The 27,191-nt window shown below is 55.1% G+C and overlaps 11 protein-coding genes across 11 annotated transcripts; 5 read left to right on the top strand and 6 right to left on the bottom strand.

Annotated features, from left to right (window-relative positions):
- Nucleotides 1–268: 268 nt before the first annotated feature.
- On the bottom strand, nucleotides 269–3,949 carry ACRALDRAFT_2025227 (uncharacterized protein; the record flags this gene model as incomplete). Its single annotated transcript, XM_071020298.1, has 1 exon — nucleotides 269–3,949. The coding sequence occupies one exon, from the start codon at nucleotides 3,947–3,949 to the stop codon at nucleotides 269–271; it is 3,681 nt and encodes a 1,226-aa protein (XP_070876457.1).
- Nucleotides 3,950–3,972: 23 nt separating this feature from the next.
- ACRALDRAFT_1091744 (uncharacterized protein) lies at nucleotides 3,973–5,822 on the bottom strand (the record flags this gene model as incomplete). The annotated part of the gene is made up of 7 exons (XM_071019585.1): nucleotides 3,973–4,007; nucleotides 4,080–4,161; nucleotides 4,198–4,304; nucleotides 4,378–4,403; nucleotides 4,427–5,214; nucleotides 5,279–5,633; nucleotides 5,704–5,822. 7 exons carry the CDS (start codon nucleotides 5,820–5,822, stop codon nucleotides 3,973–3,975), a joined length of 1,512 nt encoding a protein of 503 aa, XP_070876458.1.
- Nucleotides 5,823–6,245: 423 nt separating this feature from the next.
- On the bottom strand, nucleotides 6,246–8,120 carry ACRALDRAFT_1060813 (glycosyltransferase family 57 protein; the record flags this gene model as incomplete). Its single annotated transcript, XM_071016308.1, has 2 exons — nucleotides 6,246–7,807; nucleotides 7,874–8,120. 2 exons carry the CDS (start codon nucleotides 8,118–8,120, stop codon nucleotides 6,246–6,248), a joined length of 1,809 nt encoding a protein of 602 aa, XP_070876459.1.
- A 640-nt stretch (nucleotides 8,121–8,760) lies between these two features.
- ACRALDRAFT_1068024 (uncharacterized protein) lies at nucleotides 8,761–10,336 on the top strand (the record flags this gene model as incomplete). The annotated part of the gene is made up of 2 exons (XM_071017514.1): nucleotides 8,761–9,978; nucleotides 10,058–10,336. 2 exons carry the CDS (start codon nucleotides 8,761–8,763, stop codon nucleotides 10,334–10,336), a joined length of 1,497 nt encoding a protein of 498 aa, XP_070876460.1.
- A 298-nt stretch (nucleotides 10,337–10,634) lies between these two features.
- On the bottom strand, nucleotides 10,635–16,362 carry ACRALDRAFT_206744 (uncharacterized protein; the record flags this gene model as incomplete). The annotated part of the gene is made up of 16 exons (XM_071022107.1): nucleotides 10,635–10,644; nucleotides 10,712–10,824; nucleotides 10,866–10,883; nucleotides 10,970–11,053; nucleotides 11,143–11,339; nucleotides 11,377–14,714; nucleotides 14,830–14,861; nucleotides 14,915–15,149; nucleotides 15,176–15,634; nucleotides 15,726–15,757; nucleotides 15,800–15,968; nucleotides 15,992–16,037; nucleotides 16,074–16,114; nucleotides 16,147–16,171; nucleotides 16,206–16,269; nucleotides 16,300–16,362. The coding sequence occupies 16 exons, from the start codon at nucleotides 16,360–16,362 to the stop codon at nucleotides 10,635–10,637; spliced, it is 4,926 nt and encodes a 1,641-aa protein (XP_070876461.1).
- A 57-nt stretch (nucleotides 16,363–16,419) lies between these two features.
- ACRALDRAFT_206745 (uncharacterized protein) lies at nucleotides 16,420–17,192 on the top strand (the record flags this gene model as incomplete). The annotated part of the gene is made up of 6 exons (XM_071022108.1): nucleotides 16,420–16,438; nucleotides 16,497–16,559; nucleotides 16,689–16,754; nucleotides 16,791–16,824; nucleotides 16,871–17,035; nucleotides 17,099–17,192. The coding sequence occupies 6 exons, from the start codon at nucleotides 16,420–16,422 to the stop codon at nucleotides 17,190–17,192; spliced, it is 441 nt and encodes a 146-aa protein (XP_070876462.1).
- Nucleotides 17,193–17,287: 95 nt separating this feature from the next.
- ACRALDRAFT_1079659 (uncharacterized protein) lies at nucleotides 17,288–20,040 on the top strand. The gene is made up of 2 exons (XM_071018924.1): nucleotides 17,288–17,581; nucleotides 17,745–20,040. The coding sequence occupies exon 2, from the start codon at nucleotides 17,904–17,906 to the stop codon at nucleotides 19,551–19,553; it is 1,650 nt and encodes a 549-aa protein (XP_070876463.1). The 5' UTR covers nucleotides 17,288–17,581; nucleotides 17,745–17,903; the 3' UTR covers nucleotides 19,554–20,040.
- On the bottom strand, nucleotides 19,900–20,503 carry ACRALDRAFT_206748 (uncharacterized protein; the record flags this gene model as incomplete). The annotated part of the gene is made up of 5 exons (XM_071022109.1): nucleotides 19,900–19,974; nucleotides 20,011–20,143; nucleotides 20,186–20,257; nucleotides 20,315–20,370; nucleotides 20,471–20,503. 5 exons carry the CDS (start codon nucleotides 20,501–20,503, stop codon nucleotides 19,900–19,902), a joined length of 369 nt encoding a protein of 122 aa, XP_070876464.1.
- Nucleotides 20,504–20,805: 302 nt separating this feature from the next.
- ACRALDRAFT_1060816 (uncharacterized protein) lies at nucleotides 20,806–21,774 on the top strand. Its single transcript, XM_071016309.1, has one exon. The coding sequence runs from the start codon at nucleotides 21,207–21,209 to the stop codon at nucleotides 21,366–21,368; it is 162 nt and encodes a 53-aa protein (XP_070876465.1). The 5' UTR covers nucleotides 20,806–21,206; the 3' UTR covers nucleotides 21,369–21,774.
- A 1,101-nt stretch (nucleotides 21,775–22,875) lies between these two features.
- ACRALDRAFT_1047520 (uncharacterized protein) lies at nucleotides 22,876–24,976 on the top strand. Its single transcript, XM_071015507.1, has 5 exons — nucleotides 22,876–23,296; nucleotides 23,379–23,686; nucleotides 23,746–23,824; nucleotides 23,905–24,361; nucleotides 24,433–24,976. Exons 1-5 carry the CDS (start codon nucleotides 23,086–23,088, stop codon nucleotides 24,551–24,553), a joined length of 1,176 nt encoding a protein of 391 aa, XP_070876466.1. The 5' UTR covers nucleotides 22,876–23,085; the 3' UTR covers nucleotides 24,554–24,976.
- On the bottom strand, nucleotides 24,575–27,142 carry ACRALDRAFT_206752 (uncharacterized protein; the record flags this gene model as incomplete). Its single annotated transcript, XM_071022110.1, has 15 exons — nucleotides 24,575–24,644; nucleotides 24,686–25,299; nucleotides 25,341–25,500; nucleotides 25,541–25,574; nucleotides 25,606–25,693; nucleotides 25,733–25,816; nucleotides 25,884–25,894; nucleotides 25,951–25,995; nucleotides 26,046–26,158; nucleotides 26,193–26,301; nucleotides 26,432–26,537; nucleotides 26,573–26,726; nucleotides 26,840–26,853; nucleotides 26,923–27,007; nucleotides 27,108–27,142. The coding sequence occupies 15 exons, from the start codon at nucleotides 27,140–27,142 to the stop codon at nucleotides 24,575–24,577; spliced, it is 1,722 nt and encodes a 573-aa protein (XP_070876467.1).
- Nucleotides 27,143–27,191: the final 49 nt, after the last annotated feature.

Genomic DNA, 27,191 nt, shown 5'->3' on the forward strand with positions numbered 1-27,191 from the left:
AATCGGAGCAACACTGAAATGACTTGGTATGGCATTGAAATTTAACTTCCTTTGAACGCCATACGGGATGCTTTCCTTGCCACCCGAATCTACACACTGAAGCACGCCGCCTATACACAGGAAAGAAATGCAATAACTTCCAGTGCTAGCCCCTGCCACGAATAAAAGCAAGTGCAAACAAACGCAACCCCGGTTAATTATCACCCTCAACTCGCATCTCCATTATCTCCAACAAAGCGAACGCTTTTCTTTGCCCCAGCCTACTACTTCACAGCATGATGGCCAGCTCTGGCCTGTCGAGCTTCTCCTCCTCCAGGTTGGGATAGTATGGCACCATGGCGTCCGCGCAGTGGACGTACGCGTCGTTGTACAGCCGCCAGTACGGCTGGCGCACCTTGCGCGCCGGGTGGAAGAGACCCGCCCAGACGTAGTTCATGACGATGCCGGGACCCACGGCCACGCGGATGGCCTCGATGGCCTCGATGATGCGGTCGATGACGTGCGGGCTGGTCTCGAAGAGGTTGGGGTAGAGGAGATTGAGGAGGTGGATCATGGCGTCCTCGCAGCCGAGGCCGACGACGCCCAGCGCGATGTGCTTCACGACCGATGCCGCCGTCTGTCTGTGGACCTGGTCTCGGTCGATGAGCGCGTCCTCGAGCAGTGGCGTGACGGCGTAGACGTAATCCTTGGCCATCTCGCCAATGTACTCGAAGAGGAACGAGAGCGACTTGAGCACGCCGTTCTGGACATTGAGTTCGGGGACTCGGTACTCGTTCATCAGCGCAGGCAGGACCGTGAACGGCGCACACGTCTCGGCAACGATACCGATGGCCACGGCCGTGTTGACACGAGACTGACGTTCCTGCACACGCAGGTTGTTGAGCAGAGTGGCCAGGACGTCCTGCGGTCCGATGGCCTTGGCGATGAAGCCGAACGTGTTGTTGGCCGCTCGACGAATGCCCTTTTTGTGGGCCTTGAGCATGTCGAGCAGCTCAAAGCAGATGCGCATCCATTCTCGCGCGTTGACGCTCTCCGGGCCACGGTCGGCGATACGGCCGACGAGGTCAATCGTGTTCTCCTGGACCTTCTCGTGCCTGTTCCGGAGGATCGGCGTCAATCGCGGGAGCAGATCCTTGATGGGAGGCTGCATCTGCGCGATGCCGACGACGGTGACGATGGACCGCAGGGCACCAAGGATGGAACCCAACACTTCGGGATACTCTTCACCCAGGTACTCGTACAGCACGACACCCAGCTTACCCATGAGGGCATCCTCCCCGCATTGCTTCATGACCATGGCGATGCGCGAGATCAGGTCGGCCGCCTGCTGCCGGACCGTGGCAGACTTGTTGTTCAGACGCCAGAGGATCGTGCTGACAATCTGGGGGAGATATGGCTTGCAACGGGTGCCCAGAGCATTGACGACAGAGCCGAATCCATTGAGCATAACAATGTCCTCGACGCTCTGCTCCTGGAAGGCATGCAAAATGCCGTCGATGAGGCGCTCCTCCAGACGTTCGCCAATGTCGGCGGCGCCCAGGCTGGCGACAATCTTCTCGACCGTCTCGACCGTCATCTTCCGGTAGGCTTCGCTCTCGTCCTTGAGGTTGACGACGATCCGCTCCAGGATCTCGCTGACACCGACCTTCTGGCCGATATCCACCGTCGTCTCGACCACCTGTCGGTAGTTGCGCTTGTCGAGGGCCATCCGCCTCACCCAGAAGTTCTTGAAGAAATCGTCCAGCACATGTTCTTTCAGATAGCCAGCTGTGACACCATCGGTAGCCGCACACTGGGACACGACCTTGAGCACCACTTTCTTCATCTCCTCGTCGGGAGAGGAGAACTCCCGCAGGAGGATCTCCATGATCTGGCTCGTGTAGTAGTTGGCATACTCCTCGTCCATCAGCGGGATGATGTAGCCGACGGCCTTGAGAAAGCCGGCGAGACCCTTGCCGCGCTGCTTTCGAGCACCCGTCCACAGGGGGTTGAGAATGTCGTCGAAGCTCTCAATACCGTACGGGTTGGACGCCTCGGCCAGGGCGGCGATGGCCAAACTGGTGACCGTCCGAACCTTGGTCTGCTCGTCATTGAGATTAGGCGAAATGCAGTCAACAAGCCCCTTCAGGTGAGGCAAAACGGCGCATCCCATGAGAATGGGGATCTGCTGCACAATCTTCACGCCGGTGTGCCGTGCTTGCCACGACTTTTTGCTTCGGCAGACGGCCCGAAGGAAGGGCAGGAGAGCGGGGATGCCCAAGGCCGAGGCAACGACGGCAAAGGCTCTGGCGGTGGTGTTCCGGACGTATTCGTCGACATGGTCAATGTCAGGTCGCATCGTACTAATCATGGTGGCCAAGCCAGCGGCCTTGCTGAGGTTGGAGATGATCTCCCGACCCTCGACACGCGCGTAATAATCCTGGTCGATGAGCAGCGGCTCGATGACGACGAGAATCTTGTGGACGTACGGACGGACGAGGTCATCCAGCTTGTAGAGGATACGGTCGATGACCTTGACGAGCAAATGGCGCTCTTGATCTTCGAGGGTCTTTTCCATGAGTAGGGGGAGGATCTGGTCGAAGAGCGGACCGGCACCAAACTGCCGGGCGTTGTCGGTGAGCTGTCTCAGAGCCGTCTTGCGCATCGGCGGCGTGCCGTTCTTGACTTTCAAGAGCAGCCTCATAATCTTTCTCTCTTTCATGTCCTCCACACTGAGGCTGTTCTCGTCGGCGCCGTCGGTCAACTTGCCAAAGTAAGCCATATCCTCGGGTTTGAAGAACTGCAGGTCGCCGATGCCGGGAATCTCGTTCGGAACCGGCTTGCCGCTCAGCCTCACCGCATCGGGGTCCTGCATCATGAAGCCAGTCTGGGGGGCGGGCGTGGCCATGAGCTTATGGGCCGGGGCCCGGATCGGAGCGTAGCCGGGGGGCGGCTCGAGGATCTTGTATCCCTGGTCCTCGCCTGGCAGCATAGCATCCAATTCCTCGTCGCTGATGGGCATGTTTCGCATGGAGACACCGGGACCAAAAGCAGCCGGGGTGGCGCCGCCCGGTGCCTGGTGCGAAGGGTGCATGGGCGTGGCGAGTCCTTGGCTGACCATGGGCGTTGCCGAGGGAGCCTGGTCCCATCGCGAGCGCTTCTTGGGGGCCTCGAGGCCAGGAGGGGCGGGGGTCTGGTCCCACCGCGACCGCTTGGGCTTCACCGGTTCCTCGGGCTGGGTCGTCGTCGCGGCCTCACCTTCGGCCGGGGTGGACGAGACGTCCCATCTCTTCTTGCGTTTGCGGCCGGCCGTTGCCACCTCGGTCGAGCCAGCCTCGTCGTTTTCCTTCTTGTCACCGTCAGCCAGCGTGGCCTTGGCGACATTACCCTCCTCTTCCTTGCCCTCCATCTTGGCCTGAATAGCACGGCGGACGCGTTCTTCTTCTCTCTCGAGCTCCCTCGCCTCCATGACCTCGCGGTAGGTGGCACCTTCCTCGGCAGCACCAGGCTTTCCGTTGGCGGCGGCAAAGGCATCGGCACGAGCGGGGCTGAGGGCCCGGTCGAACCTACGCTTTTGATAATCGGTTTCGCGATCGGTGATTCGGTTGCTCCGCTCGCCGCGACCGGCAAGGGGGTCATCTTCCTCGACGCCATCACCGCGAGCAAACTCGTCAATCAGTTCTCGGGATGCCGTGTACTGACCGACGAGGCGCCGCGTGGTGTCGGGCCCATCGTCCATCTCCTCATCTTCGTTGGTGCCCGTGGGAATGGACGTGTTGTATCCGGCAAACTTGTCCACATCGTTTCGGTCGTAAAGGTCGGTATCAAACGATTCGGTCAGCTTCTGCTTGGTGCCCAGATCGCCACGTTGGTTGGCAGGGTCGAAAGTCTGAGAGCCCTTTTTGGCTGCGGCTGCCGCGTTGCGCTCCGCCTGGAGCTTGCGGATGGTCTCGAAGTCTGCGTCAGACATCTTGAATCACCGGTGTTCTGGTCTCATGTCCCTTGAGGGTTGAAGAGTGGTCGTACGACTTCGCAGGTGCGCATCAGTATGATTCAGTTAGAGTGAGTTTGAAGGGAGATGAGTTGGGAGAAGAGGTGACGCGTTGTTGATGGAGATGGGTGTTGCCTCGATGTGGTAAAGGTTGAAGTTTTGCACTCGGGCCATGTTACGGGCAGAGCCTTCTATGATTTGCTGATGTCGCTAGCCGCCTTGCTTACCTCATCAAGCCTCAGTTCCAACGACCAATCAGCACCCACCCGTTTCTCCTTTACTGAATTAGTAATCATATACTCCATGTTCAGGCCAGGGGCAAAAATCGCGAACGCTCCGTCAAGGCAACATTTTTTTTTTTATTATGAAGAATAAAAACAAAAACAAAAAGTCATGAGTATTGCAACAGGTTCTAGCTCTGGTAATGAAGGGCCTCACTTTGATTTCGTCTGTGACCGCGTTCTCCGGCGTTTGGGGGAATTCTCTACAGCTTCGTCAACGCCCACCGCCACCTCAACTTTGACATCTGTTTGCACCGCATTTCGCCTCCTTTTCGCCCCATTACTGACAGTCTCATCACTCAAAATCAGCGTCCTCTCTGTAACTTCCCGTCCCTCCTCCTCTTCATTCTTTACAGTAATCACGCCCTCCTCCTTCGTGATCTGTTTAGTCGTCTTGTTGCCGTTGCTACGATCCGAGAATGCTCTCAAGTTCGCCGTGAACAAGACCGAGTGCGCCCACCCGGCATGGGCGCCCCAGAGCTCTCTGAAATGATCCCCCACCGCATCGTACATGGCCTTGTTCAGCGTTTTGACTTTAGCTTTGCCGAACTTATAATCCCGCTGCGCAATTTGCCAGACGTGGGTGTCGACGGGCACCGCCTCGCCCCATCCCAGCCCCATTAGACAGACACAGTCCGCCACCTTGGGGCCCACCCCAGTGAGTTCGAGTAGTTTCTCGTGCGCTTCCTTATAAGTCGCCGGAGGTAGGTTGCCGGCCTCGGGCGCTCTGCGAAAATTGGGGTTTTCCGGGTTCGTCAGGCTGTCCAACCAGCCCTTGGGCTTCTGGTGGGCGATGATCCGGGCCGTCTGCACGATGTATTTGGCCCGATACCCGAAGCCCAGTTCACGCAGGTGTGCCTCTACCTCGTTGCCACAGAGTGCTTCCGGCATGGGAAAGTCGTGGAAAGGCTCGCCGCTGACATGGCCGATGAATGGGCCATAATGTTGACAGAGCTTGAGGACCTATAACCATGATGATCAGATAGGGGAGCAAAAGAGACCACTTGTCCCGGGGAGTAACACTTACCATCTGGGAGATCCTGGAGATGTTATTATTGCTACTGCAAATGAAAGCTATGAGAGCCTCCCAGGCATCCTGGCTCAGGATCCGGATCCCTTCAAACTTGGGAGCCCGTTTTCGAAAGTTGGGATCAGCCGCCGACCACCGCTCATATAATGACACCAAGTCGAGTTTCAGACTCAAGTAGTGCCTGAGTAGATCTTCCGTATCGTCCTTTGGAACATTCTCATCTCCGACTGGGCTCTTCACCGACGAAGCTAGAGAGGGAAAGCGATTCCCGGTGGCGGGCCATGTAACCCGGTAATGTAGGTGAGTCGAGTCCTGCTTCAGAGAGACGACTCGGCCATGTAGCACACAAGACCTAATCAGGTCACGTTAACTTTGAGCGCTTTCTCAAATATACATAGCGTATAATCATAAAGGGCTCGAACCATTCGTCATTGAGCTTGCGCCAGCGAAAGGATTGTCCGCATCGAAGCGTTGTGTCGATGCAGAGTTCCGTCAAGCTTACGGGTAACCGGCTCCATGCCGAAACTTTGGTGGCGGCCATTATTTACGCCATGTATAGACAGGTATGCATTGTAGACGTATGCAGCAAGATATTGTAAGTCCTGAATATGTTTCTACTGAGAAACGAATCATCACCATTCAGACACTTCCTCATCAAGATTCGAATGTTAGTTCAGTTCAGGGGCGTTGTCCAAAGTCGAATCGGGTCACGTGAGTAATAAGGTACTTCACGGTTACATGGAAGTGGATCTTAGGACGACTGCCTGCACTGTGTACTTGCACTCACCCCGTTCAAAGTTCCTGGTCCGGCCGGAAGATAATCCAAGTCGCACGGAAGAGACCTTCAGAGATGTATATTCGGCATCTATTCAGCAATTGGTATCATAACGTGGCTTTAGTACAAAGAAATCGACAGCGCAGAACTCCATCTGAACTATGCGTTCCACCAACCCCCTTCTCCGTCCTACTTGGTCTTCCTCGTGTTGGTCACCTTCCCCTTCCCCTTTCCTTTTGCCGGAAACAGGTCACTCTGCACGACAAGCTGCCATAGACACCAAAGGTAGCACAGTACAAACCCTGCGCAGCCGACGCCGACGTTGACCACAACCCAGAGATCCGGTTTGTCGGCCGGCGGCAAGATGAAAGCCTCGACAACATGCCACGCGGTCATGGCGGCATAAAAGGCGCCATGGATTATCGCCGTTGTCCACTTCAGCCAGGGGGACTGGCCGTCGGGGAAGTAGGCACTCAGCGACGTCGGTGGCAGACCAAGGAGGTAGGCCCAAAGCAGGGTGATGACCGTGTAGGGCACGCGCAGGTCAACGCGCTGCAACAATGGGAACATGGTCCATGCACCTAGCAGATTCGCGAAGCCGATCCAAGCGCGGAAGTCGCTGTCCCTTGACAGGCCTTGCTTGCCTGCGAGCATGAGCGTCATAGGCATCAGGGGAAGCAAAACGCTCTTCTCATGGACCTGGTAGCTGAAGAGGAAGAAGCCCCATGCGGTGGCAGCTAGCGCGGCGGGCAGCAGGTGCTTTCGAGGTCGGAGCAGTAGGATCAGATTGGGCGGGATGATCGAGGCGAGAGTGAGGACGAGAGCTGCCGTCTGGAGGAGATTGGAAGGATACTGGCGCAGCTTGATGACGACATTAAGGGCACACCAAAAGTTTGCGACCTTGTCTTCGAATAGCCCCCGGGCGAAGGGGAAAACCCTATGCACCATCTGCAGCAACTGCTCAACCACTGGGTAGTAGATGGCCTCGGTATCGAGATAGTTGACCAGTTGGGGGAATAGTGGGAGAGAGGCGGGGGGACCGTCGATGTCTGGATGAGGGCCAATGCCTCGGCGCACGTCGTAGAGCGTGCCTAGAATAATAGGCAGGACAAGGAGGGCGAACGAAGCTATAGTGACTAGGGCTATGCCAACAAAGCGGGACGGGTTAAGTCTCGGAGAGATGCAGATGCCCAGCAGGGAAGAAAAGATGGCAAAGGCGTAGTAGAGTGCCATCTGCTTGAACCCGAGAGCCGCGACGAAGAAGACAGCCGACCACATGTATCGTCCTGCGAGTATGTTGGACAGGGTCGCGATGACGAACCCGAGCATGACTGTGTTGTATTGGAAGTGCACATGGTCAATGAGTATAGTCGCAGGCTGCATCAGGATGGCAACCAATGCCAGTGAAGCCGACCAGGTAGAAGCGCCGCAGGTCCTACTGAACCTTCTCACGAAGATCACGGTGGCCGGGACGTAGATGAGGTATTCCGACACGATGACGGTAGCCCTCATGAAGATCTTTAGCGTCGGATCTTCCAGTCCGCGTGAAGCGTACAGGGCGAACCAGTCCGGGTTGACGAGAGCGCCGATCCGGCCACAGAGCCAGCTATGGTAGGCAGTCAGTGGAGGGTAATCCAGCCCCCACCATTGCAAATCGTGAAAGTACCACTGGGAGATGGGAAGCTTTGTCGTAATCTCCATCCAGTGTCTTTGAGCCTCGTAGTCGCCAAACATTGGGGGGCTTCGATGTCCTGGGAGACCACCAAGTGTCAGTAAAGCCCGTCGTTCCACATGTGGTTTCTGTCTGTCCTACTCACCCGAATAGCCCCAGAGACCAGCAGCCCAGCGGAACAGCCCCACGGCCATCAGGATAAATGGTAGAACGTTCCATTGCGAGGTCGAGCCCCGGGCCGGCCATAGCAGTGAAGCCAGCGGAAACAGAGGCGTCTTGATCACGGTTTCGCTAGACGAGAGGGTCTTGCTGGCGATGCTGGTTCGTAGCTGGGAGCCACCGGCCGGCTTCTTTCCCCTGTTGCGGGGCTTGTGAGGTGAAGGGCCGGCCATTTTTCCCAAGGTAAACGAGTGAAGCTCAAGCAGGCCGCATGAGGTTATCACGGTGTGCCTGCTGGGTGATTGGGTGGCTGGCTGGCCGAGGTTTCGGCTGGAACTGGGTGGGCAAGATGCTGGGTAATCTGGTGAATTATTTCATCTTGGGAGAGGGTACAAGTTCCGCTAGCCTTTGGTTACACAGTACCCGTCGTTACTCGGTTAGTCAGCCTTCATCGCCAAGACTGCCACGGTTGACAAGTCAAGCAGTTCCCCGATCACAAAGCAGCTCGCCAACGTCCGTGATTTTCCTTCTTCGTGTGAATTAAGCCTGTACTAGAGAGAAAGGCCTAGAAGTTCAATTTTATATTTTGTTGGATCTTAACGAACTATTATCGATGACCCAGAGAACATTTGACGGTCGAGTCCGTTGCTGACTAAGTACTAGCATAGACGAATGAGCCACTGTCACTCTGAATGTACACTCTACGTACACAATACCCCGCCCTGTCCCCAACACGGTATGCCCATACTATTCAAACGGTGCGACATCATCGCTCCTGGCGCGTCTCCCGGTATCTTGCAACCCTGCCCTCTCGCCTCCCTCTCGTCCATATCATAGCCTCCAGTGCCTTGGTGAAGAGGCGAACCCGCCACTATGCCTTTTCCCTTTGTTCTCCCAACCACTTCATCCTTCTCCTTTTCCGCCTCCTTCAGAAGTGACTCCCACCCGTCGCTGCCCCTCTCTGCGAGCACATATCGCGGGGTAGTCCGAGATGCCCTTAAGAAGCACAAACGCCTGCCACCGTCAGCTCAGTCGCCGCATCTCTCTTCCGTCATCTCTTCTTTGACCAACTACCTTCCCTACCTGCTGGCCATTGACGCTGGCGTCAACCTCCGAGGTCCCCTGTCATCTGAAATCAGGGTCGCCCTCCAGGACACCCCTACCATCGAATGGCGTCCTACCCTTTCTGACACCGCCGTCCCCGGCCGCGAACCGCCCCGGATCAAGGTCCGCAATCTGGACCATGAGATCGCCTTCACCCTGTCCACGCTGGCCGAGGCTTACACGCTAGTCGGCCGATCCGCCCTCCATCCGCTTTACGTGACATCCGCTGCCGTTCCCACCTCCGAAGAGCGAACCGTTGCTATCCAGACGGCAACTAGACACCTCCTTGACGCCGCCTCTATTTACGAATACCTCGCCACCCGCGCCGACGCAAACGCGTCTGTTCCCTGTGCCGATATCGCCCCAACTACCCTCCGCGGTCTCGCTTCCCTTGCCCATGCCGAAGCAACTCTTCTCGCTGTACTTAAAGACGACCCTTATCCCGCCATCGTCTCCCAGTCCCGCAATGAGACCGACAAGGAATGGATGTACAAGTCCCCCGACATCCCCAAGGTCCGCGCCCACCTCTTTGCCCGCCTTTGTCTCGCCGCCGCCGAACATGCCGCCAAGGCCTCCTCCCTTTGCCAGACCCGCGTCGCCACGACAGGAGACAGTGGTCCCGGTGCCGCTGCTGCCGGGAAGGTAAACGACGCTTTACTGCGTTACCTCGAGGATACACGGCGAACATGTCGCGCCCGAGCCTGCCGTTTCTTCGGTATCGACGCGGAACTAGGGGGTCAAACCGGCACTGCGCTGGCTTGGCTTCGTGCCGGGTTGCAGGAGTTGGGCGTCGAGTCCCGCGACGCCGCGACAAGCCAAAAAAGTGGTCTAAGTGCCGGCTTGAGTCGCTTCAAGAAGGGCTGGGCCGAGAAGCGCGAGGACAAACGGGTCGAGCGGGAGGATGCCTGGGGAGCCGACGGTGGAAGGCTGGAAGAGACGCGGGTTATTGAGCACCTCGAGGCTCAATGGACCAAGGTCAACGACATGGTAAGTTCAACTGTCGTACACGAGTAGTTGATGGGAAACCCAGTCTTCAATATGCTTACCGGTCATTCTTTTTCCTCAGATCGCTTCACAAACCATCCCTCCGACGGGCCCGTTGATTGCCCAGATGCCCTCGGGTCGCGAGATACACATGATCAAACCGTACCAGGTCCCCCAGCTAGACCAGATGGTGCTAGAGGCGACGCGGGCGCCGCCGGATACGACTGACGACAATGCTGGTATAGGGGACGGCTTGAGTTCGGACGACGAGGCCGGCGATCAGGGTAGCGTTAAGCAGGCGCGTGTCGGGGCATACCCGGGCGCAAGGCAGGGTTACGGCAGCGGGAGTTCGTATTATTAAACCGGACCGCCCCGTATCTTCAACATTCTACTCCAGTGTGCTTACTGTAAGATCCGACTTGGGGCATGATAAAGACGGAACTGCAACCTACTGACCGGAGACGTCATATAATTATACATATGTACATGCATCCCATCACAGCGAAGCACAGCAGCTCAGCGGAAATTCCATTATCAATTGTGCTTTCACCTGCCTGACGGCCTACATCATTTGGCCCTACCCTGTGTAGGATATCACGGGCAAATCCCATTATAACCGCCATCGTAGGTGAATACGTACAAGATGGGTATAACGTCAATCAGCTGGTACTTACATGCTATGAATGCAATCGACCTCTTTTCTTCCTTTAGCTTTCCCCTTTGTCTCTTCCCAGACTCAATCTCGCGGATAGTTCGTGGGTCTTTTTCGTCCCAGTCTCCGCGCATTCCCCCTTGGCGCAGGATGACAGTCAGGAGTTGAGAACAATGTGAGAGAGAGACAGATCCGTTCTCAAGAAAAGCCATTGCATCCCTTCAGAAAGAAATTCGACAAACGCCCATTGACGCGTCTGTCATGACGAGTCAGAAGTGGAAGCTGGCTTTCATCTTTGGGCGTGGGAAAAGGAAAAAGAAAAAAGACTAGGAAATATCAGACATTAGGAGGACCAGCCGTGTCTCGATTGTGTCTCCTCTGTTCCAGAAACCAACTCCCGGCCCCTTGGCTCCAACAAACGCCATGCTGGATGCGCAAACAAGCTGAATCAAGGGCGGTAAAACAAGTGAAAAAATGAAAATGAGAAAGAACGAAAACAAAAATAGTCCTGTGACCAAGCTGGGAGAAGAGCAGGGGAATAAAAGGACAAAGCCGAGCTTGTCTCTGAGTGACGCTTGGGCGTTTGTATAGAAGAATGTGGAATGACCCCTCGTTTGGACGGCCCAGATCATGACCACATTGTAAAATGGAGCGAGTCGCAGATTCGTTCCCCCCTCAAGGCCTCCACGGAGGCTTGCTGCTGATGACATTCCTAGAGACGCCAGATGTGGAGGAACTGCGCATCGCACTCCGGGCACCGGCAATGGCCTGGGGAGACGCCCGACCCGTGGTGGCCGTAGACCTCGCCTGCGGAATCATACTACCCCGCCGACCCGGCGACATGGAGCTGGCCGGCCGCGCTGGCACAGCCTGCCTGCTATTCTCCAAGGGGTCCCTGGGCCGTGGAGGCTGGAACGACGCGCGCCGAGTGCTCGCGGTGCTCGAGACCGACTTGGCAAGCGGGAGACGAGGCTTGGACAGAGCGTGCTGCTGTGTCGCCTGAGGACCCGGCAGGCTGGTGCGGTCGCGCATGGCCAGCCGAGACAGGCTTGTCCTAGTGGGCGTGTCGTCCGGCATGGGCGAGGCCGAGGTGGAGCGGTTGAGGGGGCTGCGAGCCGCGGGGCTCCTGGCGGCGGCGGCACCGGAGGCTGGGGTGAGCGACGAGACGGAGCGGGCCAGTGGCGTCCTCTTGGCGTACGGGCTGGGCGTCGTGAGGGTGAGGGGTTTGAAGTTGTGGCCGATGCCGGCGTCGGCTGTGTTGGTCGAGCTGTTCCACTTGGGACGATTGGCCAGGGTGTTGCTGACAGGGCGGGGCACCTTGCTGCCACTGGTAGGGGTGGGCAGGTTGGAGGGCCCGGCACTGGAGAGCCGGGAGGTCAAGGGCCTGCGGGTTTGAGAGGACGGCGTGAGCGAGGAGGATTGCCTCCGGCCCGAAGCCGGTGGCAGATTGCTGGGAGTGCTCCCCGAGCGGGCTTTGGTCCTAGGTGTCGGGGTGACCGGGTCGATGCCGAGGCCGGACATGATGACGGAGGATGGCGGGGAGCTCCCGGGGGTATCGTGGGTGCTGGCAATGGTCGAACGGTCGTTGGAGAGCATGCTCGAGACGGAGTCTCTCAGTTGCTGACCGTGGCTATCCCACTGGATCTCTTCCAGTGCGGTATCCGTCTCCTTCATCTGGTCCTTGAGCGATTCCCATTTGGATTGTAGTTCGGCGTTCAGACGTATAATCTCGCCATTGACCGTGAGGCGCTCCTTGACGCCCTTGTCGACGATGGTGAGGACGCGTTCAATGGCGGGGCCGTAATGCGTCTTCTTGGCGTCGTAACTCTCGACTTTCTTGCCCATCGCCGGAGGACTGGTGAGGTGGACGCCCGAGTCCAGCGACTCCTTCAGCTTGAGAAGCGACCTTTCTACCGACTCGATCATCTTCTGCGCCTGTCGACCGGCTCCTCGGAAGACGAGAACCCAACGATCTTCGCCCAGTTCCTTGCGCAACGACTCGGCGTCCTTTTCGAGTTTCTTGTACGTTCCGTCTAGGGCAGCCCTCCGCATCTCCAGCTCGTCGCAGGTCGTGGGGAACGCCTTCCTCGCCCTCGCTTCGAAAACGGAGAGCCGCATCGGCAAGAAGTCAAGGGACGCCCTGAGAGGTTGCATGCGAGCGAACAAGGCGAGCAGGCTGGAGTCGTCCTGGGATAGAGCCGGGGTGCTTGGGGAGCTCGGACTCATGGGGAACGTCGGAAGACTCGATCGGGCGCGGGGTGCGAGCTTGGCTATGGACTGCGGAGGCGTCTCTTCGACGATGGTCTCGAGGTCTCCAATGTCAACACCGTCGTCGCCTGTCGGGGTGGCCATCAACGACGTGTGGCGGCGCTCTTCCATTTCAAAAACCAGTCTGCACAGCTCATCCATCTCGCTTTGGATGTCTCCGAGGACCATGTTCCAGAGCTCTTCCCATTCCATGGCAATTTCGACCTGCTCCTTGACATTGCCGAGGGCAGACTGAATGTTGGCCCACTCGGTAATGATGGATTCCATCTGGGCCACGGCGTGCCGGAGATGGTCGGCGGGCACGCTGGCAATGTCGTTCCGGTTCTGCAGCTCTTCGATGGCGCTGACGTAGGCATTGATCAGCTCCTCGAACCGGAGAGCGGCATTCTCCACCTCGGCCAGGCCCTCACGGCCACCTGCGGCGGCCCATTCGACGTCGTCCTCACTATCTAAGCCTGCGATGACCTCGGATGCCTTGGAGATCCAGCTCCGGATCTGCTCGGCCGCATTGATGAGGGCCTTGGAGGCGACATGGGCGGTAGGAATGGCGGATACCTTGCTGGACAGCGATCCGGCATCGGGAAGCTGCAGCGAGGTCAACTGTGCGAGCTGGTTGGCGAACGAGGCACGCGATAGGGTGTAGATGGAGCCGGGCCGTTGGTGATTTGGGGTGAAGTACGAGGCGATATCGGGGGTAAACTCGGCAGGGGTGGTGGTCGGGGGAGTGTCCTTGGGGAGTGGCGGCGGAGGGTTGTCAGACTCGTCGTGGTCGTCGAGCGAGGGGGGTTTCACGCTTCGCTCGACGTGCTCTTTCCGCGTTTCGAGCTGTGTCTTGGTGCCGTTTCCATTGGTATGGTCGGGCAGCCTGTATTTTTGGGTATCCATGTCCAAGTCCAAGGGTCCCGAGGTGGTTATTTCCGGCAGCAGAGGTGCGCTCGTGGTGCCAGGGCCCGCGGTCGAGGCGTCGTCGGGGGCCACGATCCCGTCGTCCGTCACGGCAGGGGTCGGCAGGGCCGGGGCGGGCGTGAGAGCGGCGGTACCCTTCCAAGGGCGACCGCGCCGTTCGATGATGGAAGACAGGGAGCCGGCCTGGTGTCGCTTGTCGAGTTGGCGAATCTGATCTTGGGGTAGGCGGCCGACGCGATCGTGGTGAGCGGCCACCGGGGAGGGATCTCGGGATTTATTGGAGCCAAACCCGAGGGCCTTTAGGCGTGCGGCTAACCCGGGCGATGGCCTGCGTGGCTGAATGGAGGTAGAGGCTGGCGTGCTCGATTGAGAAGTAGCTGCAGTTTGAACTGAGGAGGAAGCCGTGGCAGAGCTCGGAGTTGCGGGATTGGAAATGGGCGACCTGGGGGAAATGGAAGAGCTGCCGGTGTTCAAGTTGGAGTTGCGCCCCGCGGTGGCTGGCCAGGTGGTGTTGTCGCTTTTGTCAGGCTTGGAGATGCCTTTGTCGAGATGTAGGTGTGGTGCCTCGCTTGAAAGGTCGGATAAAGAGAGGTCAGCGGTCACTGTTGATGGTTCATCCGTGTACGAAGAAGCAAGGGGAGTGATGGCGATCTGCTTGATACAAGTTGTCGGTAGGGGATTGGTGGTGGTGGTGAGCGGATTGTTGAGATTGTTGAGGTGGTTGTTGCTGTCGTGGTTGTTGTTGTTGTTCTGGCCTTCTTCTACTGGTCGTGGCTCATCACTGGGAATGTGGAGTGTTGTACCTTGGGCGGTCTCGGGGAACAAGACAGGCGTGCCGGTGGGGCCGACAGAGCCCCCTGTCCAGTGGTTAGCGGGAGGGCAGCGGGACTCGCTCGCTGTACCTTCCCCTGAAGCACAGGCTTCAGCGATTTCTAGGGCCTTCGTTGTGACTTGAACCTGGGCTCTGGTTGGTGGGTTAGGACTTGTCCTAGGAGGATTGCCAGTCCTCCCTCCTGCTTCCTCAACCACTGCGTTCATTTAACCAGAGCGGTTGCATGTACTTGTTCGAATTGACTTTGCTTTAGAGGAGGGAGAAAAAAAAAAGGGTCCAACTGCAGTAGTACGGATACTGTGGTTGGAAACTCGTGGTGCAGTGAGTGGAATGGTCCCTTCTCGGAGCCCGAAATTGTGGCTGACGAATTTGAGACCAAGGCAGCTGCTGTAAAACCTGTGGCTTCGTAGGACTGGCTGCGTAGCGAAGGACTGGCTGAAGGTGCTCGAGGTGCTGGATGCAGTCGTTATTGGGTCGAAGTGGTCGTATGCATCATGCTGCAGCAGTCCCGTCTGGCTCGAAGAGGAATGCAGAATGACGACAATCCTTGGGTGATCGATCCACCTCCGTCCAGCGTCTGTGCAGATTGCTGAATAGGCCGAGATGAGTATGAGTGAGGATCATATATATGACTTGGTCGCCCCGGGTTTTCAGCTGAAGATGGACTGATCCGGCGAAGCTTCTTCTTATGACTTTCTGTGCCCTTAAAGACGATCATGTGGGGAAGGAGAAGTAAAAAGGGTACAATTGGTAAGGGATCATGAAGAGAAAAGGGATACGGGGTAAGAATAAGAAGTAGAGACAAGGAATGGTGACAGCAATGTGGTCTTGAAGGGCTACTAGGGCTCTTTACGTTAAAAGTTCGGATGCTGCTTGCGTATCGTAACGTACGACAGGAAATGTCCGAAAGGCTGGACGTCGTCTCGGACTCTGTGCTTTCTATGTGGAGCCGGCTCGGTGCAGAGCTTGTCTTGGATAAGAAACGAAGGACCTGGGGAAGACTGATGCACAGATTTCCAATGAAGCGATATAAAGGAGTGGAAGGAGATTGGGCAGAAAGGAGGAAAAAGAAAAGGAAAAAGAAAAAAAGACGAAAGAAGGAAAAGATGGCCCTTGCTAAAAGCCTTGTGAAGGTGAATTGTGCTTCGTAGACTCTCGTAACAAACTGCCTTGCTCTTCCGCCTCATCAGAACCATCCCTCTGTTCGTACCCAACGAGGGAGGTGGAATTCCCCGTCGAGTTGGGCAAGCCGCGGACCCGGAGATTGGTATGACCGGTGGGCTTTTAATCTCCCGTCTCCACCTCCACGGGGAGGATGTTCGGATCAGCTGAGAGCTACAGAGCTTGTGCATAAACACAAATCAATGCTCGGAGCCTGATGGCTTGTGTTAGGGCTGCCGGCGTCTGTACGTTGTATCTTGTGATATCAGATTACATTACGATGAGCTGTGAGAGCACAGTTCATCAGCCCGGTCTCGGGTCTGACCGTCACGTCAACCAGGTTCTCTCTCACGAATCCTGGATTAGCGTTGCATTGGCTTCCAGGCACGGCAGTTGACTGGGCCCGCGCACTGGCACTCTCTGCAGGACCCTGGACACGTTCCCTCTTCAGGTAAAGCATGATCAAGTGATCGAGCTTGGATAAGTCAGGGAATGCACAACGTACGTGGTAGGTATGATATCCACGGTTGTGGTCGTTCCTGATAGGGATGCATATCGTGCCCAGCATTAGTATGGATTAGTATGGAATAGTAGGAGAGACGGGTCTAGGGACAGTAAGCTTAAGATGGCCGTGCCTCGCATAGGTACAATACAGTAAGTACATAATACAACGTACCAAGTTTACGATCATGGACAAGTAAGAGGAGCGGAATCGGCAGCCTTGTACGACCCTCAAGGCTTTGAGTTACCGTGAATCCAGCAAACGTCCTTATTTTGGCAAATCTTCCCTCGTTTACTAATTAAACACACGGTTATTCGGATAAGCTCCCCGACTTCTTCTTCCGCCTCCTCGAGTTTACGATGCAATTAGTAAAGCAATCAATTTGCGACTAGCCGTCTCCATATGGCAATTACTGTACTCCGAAGCATTTCATGCTTACGGACCATACGTTGCACGAAGTACACTGGTTAGTAAGACCAAGGGATTCTGTCGAGCCAATCGTCGCGTATCTAATGCACAACTCGACGCGTGCTTTACCTCCGTCTCTTAAACGGTAGCACGCTAATCCATTTAGAGTACAGGTACCTGAGAAGAACGGGACGATGGGCCCAATCAGATCCCTCCAAATACAAGGACATCCGGACCGTCCCTCCTCCGAACAGTTGACATTGATGAACATTCATTTCGTTCGCGTCGCTCCGTTTTATCCGCCACTCCACACGCCAATGCTATGCATTGTGTATGGAGGAGTTCTGGACTCGACTCGGCTTCTTCTCCTTCCCCTTGTGTAATTACTTCCTAGTTCGGCCGTCTTCCAAAGCTTCCACGGCAACCTGTCCATGTCGCAGACTAGCCGACAAGCGAACTACGGAGTCAACCCCAACAACGCGCATTGAATGCACGAATATTGAATTCCGAGGATAGGTACAACGTACTTATTAATCATATTGCCGGTTTCCTTTCATTCCTTTCAGAACCACACACGGACACTCCACCGCAACGCTCCCTTTGCAACCGTTCTTCCCATTTCAATACAATTATTTAGTTCCATATCATCTCTTCAAGAACCATAACCACCCCTTACATTCGCTTATCACTCACTCCTTCGTTTGACGAACAACGCCTGCGCCATCACTTTCTTTCATTACCTCAAACTCAGCTGCTGCGCAGTCTCCCTCCACGAGAAATCCAGCCCACTGGACGATAATTCCGCCCATCTGATCTCTGTCCTTATACATATTTGCTTTTCCCGTCTTTCTTTGGGCTTTGCCCCTTCTAATATAAAGCCAAAGAACCATATATTCGCCTGGGTCGTTCGGAATCGTCTACCTCTCCGTTTCTGTCTCCATCGTCTCTACCGTCACCCCGTCTACGACTCTGAAACATAACATTCCGAACCATCCAAACCGGCCTAGACCCTTGAATTTTACGTTGTTCGGAGACTACCTACTCCCTCTCCTTCGCTAAGCGACTCGCCCAACGCAACAGTCGGCTTTGAGAAACGTCTCTTCAAAAACGAAGCATCTCACTTCCTAGTTATACGTCTTGACGCGACATTGATCCGTGTACCACGTATCACAGGTGCGACCACGTTCATTTCCCTAGAAATGAGTTCCGACGAACCTCCTTCCTTCCGCTGCGAGTCGCCCTCGCCCGAGATAACTCCTACCCCAGCCATCGGCGCTTGTCCGAACCTCTCGCGCTGCCTATCCACCGCCTCCGACCCCTCCCATGGCTCCGGTAGCGAGACCACCCGAGATTCTCTCGGCAGCGACGACGCCTTCTCTCGACAATCCTCCGCGAGCTATGGCCGTCGCTCCGACGTCAGCTTTGCCTCCTCCCGCCAGTCTACATACAGTGCCGATGGAACCCGATCGAGTCGCCGTCGCGGGTACATGCGTCCGCAGGGTACCGCTTTCGCCGCCAGTGCTCAGTCGCGCGAGAGCGTCCTAAGCCTGGGCAGCATCGCCCATCTGCAGTACTACTTTGCCAGAACCGGCTTGCTCGATGGAAAGGGTGCGCAGCTGCAGCGCAAGAACAAACAAAATCGCGCGACATTGGATCTCTCGGCATTGGACACCTCGTCATCGTCGTCCCTGTCGCCCCAGGTTGCTGGTTCTGATGTCGATTCGTCGTACGCGTCCATGGGGAGCAGTCCCGAACTCGCCGCCTCTGGCTTCGGCGCCGGTTCCCTGGTCGAATCGCCCACGGAAGAGTCCTACTACTCCGACGAATTCGATGACCCCGACCCGGACATGCCACCTCCAACCACCAGCACTTACATCCATCGAGAGAAGCCGGTGGCCCCACCGCCCACCATCGAAGAGCTCAAGTCCGATCTCACCGGTTCCCTAGAGAAAGCCGCCGAGTCCCTCAAGGATGTCCGAGACCGCAAGGACGGCCCACCAAAAATAGAAGAAGGGACAAGCGAGCCAGCGCAAACGACGACCGAGAGCCCACGATCGCAATCCCAACACTCGCGGCAAAAGTCCAAGGCCATGGGCTGGTACGAACTTCAGGGCATGCACATTCTCGACGTAATGACTCTCGCCATCCGTGCTGCCAAGATGTACTATACCGCCCACGAGCAGCCCGAACGCCTCGACGCCATCAAGCCCGAACGCCAGATCCGCGCCGAACTCTTCTCCGTCATGGAGACGTTGAAACAAATGGCCACCCGTCGCTGGGCCGGCGGCATCCGCGACGACGAGCTTGTCAACCTCGAGACCTGGATTCGGAATCTCTTCGACATGCTCAAGCAGGAGGACGAGATTGAGGAGGCCGAGCGCGCGGAACGCGCCGGTTGGGTCTGGTTGAAGGGCGACTGGACCGGCCGGGAAACCGAGCGAGAGCTAGCGTTCCTCGCATCCCTCTCCGTCGACCTGGGCCTCGACCCCCTGCCGCCGTACACGCCGGCTGCCGACGTAGCAGCCGAGGACCTTCCGACGCCGTTCCTGAAAAGCATGCAGAACGGCCTCCGGCTCGTCAAGCTGCACAACGCCGCGGTCAAAAAGTCGAAGCGACGCTTCGGCAGTATCACCACATTCCACGAGGACACGGAAAAGCCGTACCGCTGCGCAGATAACCTGCGCTACTGGGTCAAAGCTGCCGAGCTGCGGTGGGAGGTGCTCCTCAAGCTGGATGCCCTCGGCGTCGTGTACAACACCGAGCCCCAAGTGTGGATTGACTTGGAGGCCGCCATTTGGAAGTGGTGTCACATGGTGCGGGAGGAGATTGCCGCCGAGTTGGATGTTTGAACGACGGAATATCGAAGCTGGATCAGAACGCCTGTCAAGTCATGATGATTTATGACGTTGTCCCGCAATACCCTGGAGTCTATACCTTTTTTTTCTTTTGTTATCTGGTCTGTCTCTCTGCTCGTTGAGCTATACACCCATTCATCTCCCGGTCTGTTCTACGCTCTTGCTGCATTTTTGGAACGCTTTCATGTTGGATTATGCCACTCTACCGTATGAATAGTTGAGAACCCCAGTCTTGCTGGCAGCCCCAGCTTTGTCAATCCTAGACACTAATGTTCTATGGTAATCGGGGAATACAGTCATTCATTGCCGCATCGCTGCCCTTAATAAGCCGTTTCCCATGTCAGCCTGCAGAATTCAAGTCAATCGGACAACGCGAAGTGCTGCCATGATATGCAAAAACATGAATATGACCGAGCTATTATAGTGAACATGTTTGAATATTTCATAGAACCGTGCCTCCAGGCGCTATGAGTATCATGAGTATGGGATTGTCCTGAAACTGTTGCGTGGAGATATGTTTGGCAAACGCGGTAAAAGACATCTGGCCAACTACTCGTTCACTACGTAACAAACTGCTCCTACCACTACAAAACAATAGGCTCTGCCATGAATAATGGAACCTTCACAAACTCTCACCGTGAAGCGCTAGTCCGCGGATGTCAACCTCACCGACGAGCGCAAGGGACAAGACTCCAATGCTGAAACCACATGCAATCCCACTTTCTGCCGACACCCTCTACGAATAAGCTTTCCACAGTACACTAAACAGGACGGGGCTGACGCCCCGGGGTGAATGTAGTTGCAAACAGGCCTACAACACAGCAAAGGTACACTGTTTGATGTACGATACGACTAAAGGAGAATCTGTACCACCCATATGCCTTGGTACTTAGCTTTGGCAAGAAATGTACACTGAATGCATCCTCAAAATGACAGAAAAACATGAAGTTGGGCGTTGAAAATGGACGTGTTACGCGCGGGTAGGGTGACTTACTCGACACTAAACTGGACGAAGATAAGTTAGGGATTAATAAGCGAGTCCGCGATTAATTTTACGGTAGTTTTCAATAGATGGCGGCTATCGTATCCACAACCCTAACCTTAAGCGCGCAGCACAAGATGTCACCCCATAGTCACCACAATAAAACAGGAATTCCGACGGATTCCTAACTTACTCCGCCGTCCTATATAAGTGTCGAAATCTTGGCGGAGCCACCGCACTGCACATCTTTCACCTGGATATATCATCCCGAAAGTACACTCTTACAAGAGGCATCATAGCACCGAAAAATACCCAATCGCAAGATATCTCATCATCACGCCTAAAGCCTGGACCATAGCGGTTCTGTATCGATTTTGCTTGCTTTGCTCCTACTGCATTTCGTCATGATTAACCTATATTATCCTGCAGATCTAAGTCTTCCTGGCCTAGGTACTTAAAAGTTGAGGCTTGGATCTATGGTCTTCTTACAATCTCAGCGGACACACACCATCACCACCGCTTAGGTACCTATTGAAATACCCTTCTTCTAACTGGCCATCCAACCATCTGCTGTCCAGGCAGAGTCGCCTAAGAAATTTACTTGACCACTACACCCAGATCTTAACAGCTGATTTCTTTCCTTTGAAACAGGGAGAAAGTTCTCCATGATTGGTACTACAGGCTTGGGGGGAGGGGTTCACTTCAGGTTGGGCAGTGATGAGCATGTCAGAGGCGTCTGTGTACTGGTCTTGACCAGCTACACAGTCACAATCTGCGATACTGAGCCTCTACCAAGTACCAATGATGATGTGGCCAAGTCACTATGACATTGCAAGCATGATGGAGCGTGGGAAAAGTAGGAAACGTGCATGGATCTTGGGATAGCAACTGCCATGCTAGCCCCGTCACCCGAAACCTACCTAAATATTAATATGGCCCTCGCTGGGAAGTGAAACGTCATGAGAAAGACGAGCCACTAGTACTGAGGGCCATCAATGGAGACAGTGATGAACAGTTGCTGCACTGAACAGCACTCTGAGTCTCCAAAGCGGGTGCAGTGGTGGGGAGAGGTGATGGGAGAGGAGAGGTGATGGGAGAGGAGAGGTGATGGGAGAGGAGAGGTGATGGGAGAGGAGAGGTGATGGGAGAGGAGAGGTGATGGGAGAGGAGAGGTGATGGGAGAGGAGAGGTAATAGGACGTGGGCGTTTATAGCTTAATCTACACTCTACCTCATTATCAGGCAAGGCCTAAGGGATACCCCTTCCCTAACTCTAACTACAGATCGGACATACACTGCCTCGTCATCGGGCAAGGTGATGCGGTCTGGGGAATACCCCTTCCTTAACTCTAACAGTACCTATCTATGGATTGGACTGATTAGCCTCGTCATCTGGCAAGGTCGGGGGACACCCCTTCCTTGACTCTAATAGTACCGATAGACTGGATATGGTCCGCCCTGTTATCTGGCACGTCTGGGGGATATCCTCCCATAACCCTAACAGTACAGACAGGCCAGGAACAGCTCCTAAAATGATTCGTTGCAAGAGCAAGAGCAACCCCTATGTATTTTCTCTTGATATTACTCGAGTGTATTCTGGCAGAATAACAAAGGGAAATAAATACGTAGATACATTTAGGTAATATATAGTGTAAGGATACATATCACACCCATACTATTTTCAAATGCTCGATATGGCGCTGGGTGATTGAGTGTCTTCCATACCTCACTAGCCCTTATGTCCGGCGGGTGGTCTGCCGTGTAAGTGTACTGCTGCCTATGACCAAGAAATGCAGATAAAGCACGACATGCCGTATGGGCATACGATATACGGCCTTGGGAAACGAGATATGGGATAGAGGAATGCCGAAATACCGTGGAGAAATACACCCACTGTACCTCCGAGAACGGTCCCGCTGTCACCCGCCAAAGAGCAAAGAGCGCCTAATGATTGATTCCGACTCGGGGGGAAACTTGTCGTGTGTGTACCTATTATAGGTATCAAGCTACAAGTTACGCGGGACTTTGTCCCCCAATTTGTATCTCGGAATGCCCTCCCCAAAAATACTTCTCATCACACGTCAGAGAGCACTGATTGATTCTGACTTGGGGCGACTGTCGTGTGTGTATTGTGTTAAACACTAAGCACATTCTGCGTACCTTACGCTGTGTTCATACCGTTATCGAAGTGGTCTCGTTATCGAAATGACATGTGTTTATAATGGGATTTTGCTAAGGGGCGAAGTGGAACATGACCCACTTCTTTGGATGCTCGTCAGCCAAACGTGGGTGCTGGGTACAACGTACACGAATTCCACTAGATGCCTGCTCAGCTCCAACGTCTTCCTGAATTATTGTCGTGTTACTCCAACACGCAACACCCACGCAACACCCTGCACCATTATCGCAACCACACCCATCAACATCTGCCTGCCTGTATTATCCAGCATCGACACCGGGAATACCGCTTCTGAAACCCGGGCTCAGCGCTATTGATTCTCCCACCGAAACGCCCCCGCCCCACGAAGAACCCCAGTCGCTCACGATGTCGCCGGAGGAGGAGCGAAGCCAGGCCCTCGACGCCTACCGGGCCGAGCTCATCAAGTCGAGAGAACTAGAGGCCAAGCTAAAGGCCACGCGCTTGGAGATTCGGGAGCTGCAAAAGGAGTATGACGGGACCGAGGACGCCATCAAAGCTCTGCAGAGCGTGGGCCAAATAATCGGCGAGGTTCTCAAACAGCTCCCGGATGAGCGATGTGAGTTCTCTCTTCCCGTGCGCCCACTTCACTTTGCCTGCGCATGCGTTTGCTAACGAATGATCTTGCTTTTGTGCTGCAGTCATCGTCAAGGCCTCGTCGGGCCCCCGCTACGTCGTCGGATGCCGATCGAAGCTCGACAAGTCCAAGTTGAAGCAGGGCACTCGTGTTGCGTTGGACATGACCACTCTCACCATCATGCGCATGCTTCCCCGCGAGGTCGACCCGCTTGTCTATAATATGTCGCTGGAGGACCCTGGCCAAGTCAGCTTCGCTGGCATCGGCGGTCTCAACGACCAGATCCGCGAACTGCGCGAGGTCATCGAGTTGCCCTTGAAGAACCCAGAGCTTTTCCTACGCGTGGGCATCAAGCCCCCCAAGGGAGTCCTGGTGGGTTTCCACCCCTCCGGACCAGTCTTAAACGTTGTGTCATGCTTACGAAAACATAGCTCTACGGACCTCCCGGAACTGGCAAGACGCTGTTGGCTCGGGCCGTCGCAAGCAGCCTGGAGACAAACTTCTTGAAGGGTATGCTCCGTCCCATCTCGCGACTTTGCTACACAGGAAAAGCAGAGAGAAGGCATCCTGGGAAACTAACAAACTGGCAGTTGTGTCGTCGGCTATCGTCGACAAGTATATTGGAGAATCGGCACGTTTGATTCGAGAGATGTTTGGCTTCGCCAAGGAAAATGAGCCGTGTATTATCTTCATGGATGAGATCGACGCCATCGGCGGAAGAAGATTTTCGGAGGGAACAAGTGCGGACCGAGAAATTCAGAGGACTCTCATGGAGCTTCTGAACCAGCTCGACGGCTTCGACTACCTCGGCAAGACCAAGATCATCATGGCCACCAACCGCCCAGACACCCTAGATCCGGCCCTACTCCGTGCGGGTCGTTTGGACCGTAAAATTGAGATTCCTCTTCCCAACGAGGTTGGCCGGCTGGAGATTCTCAAGATCCACGCTGCTGGTGTTGTCACAGAGGGCGAGATTGACTTTGAGAGCGTGGTCAAGATGAGTGACGGTCTCAACGGCGCCGATTTGCGAAATGTCGTCACTGAGGCGTAAGTTTTTATGTCTTTTATTCCCCGCCTACCATTCACTGCGACAGTAAGCTAACTGGCTCCTCTTATAGTGGCCTTTTTGCCATCAAGGACTACCGCGATGCCATCAGCCAGGATGATTTCAATAAGGCGGTGCGCAAGGTAGCCGAGTCGAAGAAGCTCGAGGGCAAGCTTGAATATCAAAAGCTGTAGAGGGATAATAGCGAATGCAATTCATAAGAGCACGAGCCATGGCGAATCGCACACCGGAAGCTCGCAGCTTGGGGCCCCGAGGTCAAAGATCCTAATGATCCGACCAGCAGCCCTGTAAAACTTGTACATTACTTCCGAATTGTGTGCGCGTGGAAAGTTCCCGAAGGATGGAGTTGGTCAAGAACAGGATCATGAACGTCATTCGGTTGCTTGATACTGTCCTCATTCTTTTTGGCAAGCGTGATTGGGGTGCTCTTTGGGTGGGTACCTAGGTAGATTAGTGAGGAAGCCTGAACTTTCACCGGCAGCATATTAGGACCGGGAAATAGACGCAGCAAATCAAGACGAGAAATGGAGGAGAAATATATCAGACTCGGGGGAGAGTTGATAGAATACGGCTTAAGATTCCGCCCACGTGCCGACGCCCGAGTTGTTATGGTCGCGTCTCTCGGGTCGCGGCGCTTATCGCACCAAATAGGCGGCGGGGTCACAAGAGCGTCGTCGCTATTATTATGGGGAGATGGGGACCTGCATGGGTTCGAAACGAGATGGTCCACGGGCTGTTGCCCTTCGGATCCAAGGGCATCTGGTGCTGACATGAGGATACAGGGTAAGGTAGGCCCGTATCCCTGGGATGCCGGCCTGCTGGCGTGCTTACTGTCTATCAATGGTTGCCCTGGTGCCCTGCATTGACGTGATGCGTAGGACAAGGTCAATCGCGGGGTGTCCTTCCTCTGCTTACGGCTCTCGTCGTCCCATCAACACAGGATACTACTACTTTGCTGACCATCCGGTTCTGTTTTCTTTCTTGTTTTGCCTCGGCTTTCATGACGTTGAATGCCCAATTGCCTGATGTGAAAGAAGGCCATCCATCCATGAGAAGGCGTCTGAATCTTGTCATATGGCGGCTTAGGGGGACCCAGATGCTATTCTTGGAGTTTCTGGGCCTAGGGGACGATCAGACCCCCCCATTTTTGAGGCTGTGACAGGACAAGACGGTCGACACGACGACCGGCCAAGTCTTAGTACCACCGTGGCGTCGAAAACGTGACGGTGCGATCCCACTGGCCACTGGCCACTGGGTTGCGCGCTGCGCGCATCAGCACTTCGGACACTACTGTAAGGTAAAGGTAGTGAGTTCTGTATGTGCAAAGTGCAGAATCGAAGCGCAAGGGTCACTAGTGTCCGTCCTGAGAGCCGGGTTTTCTCAGGCTCCAAGAATGGGGGCGCAGTCTTGATACCTACACTAGGCACTTCGTAGTTCTGTTCAGTCAACCAAATCAACCCCCACTTTTTAGTAGGGTTTTCTTCGCAAGGTTGTATAGTTCACCCCCTTAACCCCTTGGGAGGTTGTCCGTACAACACTAACGTACGTGTTTCCTGAGAAAGAAACAAACGATCAACGGCCCAAACCAAGCCACCTTTGGTCGGCAAGCGGGGTTCTGTACACATGCAACGTATTCGTACCTACGTTGTAGGTACCTGGACAAACCCATGCCGGTTGCCTCTCCTAGCGGTGACGCTGCTTGGGTGGGTCCACTACCGGGGCAGAGAGGGTTCAGAAACGTAAGCCAAGGGGGGCAAATGCGCAATACGAAGACGGAACTGTTGGATGATGTGACCCTGGGCAGGAACAGACAGATGTGCGTGTCCCTGAATCGTACTACGCTTCAGGAAACATTTCGGGTGGCAGAGCTGCTGATCGAGGACCCCCACCCCGTAGACGGACCAAGCTTTGGAAACTGGGTCTGCATTTGTGTTTCCACGTTTCTCCCAAAGACTAGATACTATTGTCGAATGTAATTACAACGTAGTGCATGTAATTATAGAGCAGAGAAGCTCTGGACTACCGGTGGCTCAGGTACCGAGTAATCGGACAAGTAATATTGGAGATGGGTAGCTTATTGGCAGCGGGACACATGGTCGAGGCACAATATTCGCCGGCTTCAGGGGCTAGGGCCAGGGCTGGTGCGCCACGCAGTGTCTGTTGTTGCTTCAGATCAGTGTCGCTCGTCCCACTGGTCGCTGGGAAGCTCTTCGTTGCCTGTGAGATCGGACGGGACGGAGTGTCAGATCGTTGTTATCCCGAGATTCCAACCCGACGTGGGTTTGGCATTGAGTTTTGACATTGACCTCTGAGCTGCGGACTTTTGGCCACGTCTTTTTCTTGATGCTTGCTGTGCTTTAACCCCCGATTAGCCAGCCGTACTACACGTCCGTCCCTTACCTTAAGCCGAGCAAAAGTATTCAAGGCTGAGCCCAGTCTTTAACGTGTCGGTCCACTACGTTATTTCCGTCTCCTGAATGATGTCAGAGCAGAACAAAATACCACCCCTAGCGACAGGTAGACCGTAGGCTTAGAGTGGGACAGAAAAAAAGGAGGTCGGAGAACTGGCCTTATCAGGAGTTCGTTCTTGACTCTGGGAGTGACGAGAGCCGTCGCCGTTGTTCGGCCTGGACTCACGATTTGAACCCCCCTGTAGGCACCGTTACGTACTCCGTACTGTTGACCGCAATTCGTAGGAATAGTGTACGATATGTACAACAACAAGACTTCACCGCTCCCTGAACTTCGTGCTTTTGGTACATCGGAAGCGGAATAATATATCTACGTATAAAGTAGTTGAGGAGTACGTTG

This window comes from Sodiomyces alcalophilus (genome assembly GCF_042370955.1).
Source record: "Sodiomyces alcalophilus JCM 7366 unplaced genomic scaffold ACRALscaffold_2, whole genome shotgun sequence".
NCBI classification, from domain to species: Eukaryota; Fungi; Ascomycota; class Sordariomycetes; order Glomerellales; family Plectosphaerellaceae; genus Sodiomyces; species Sodiomyces alcalophilus.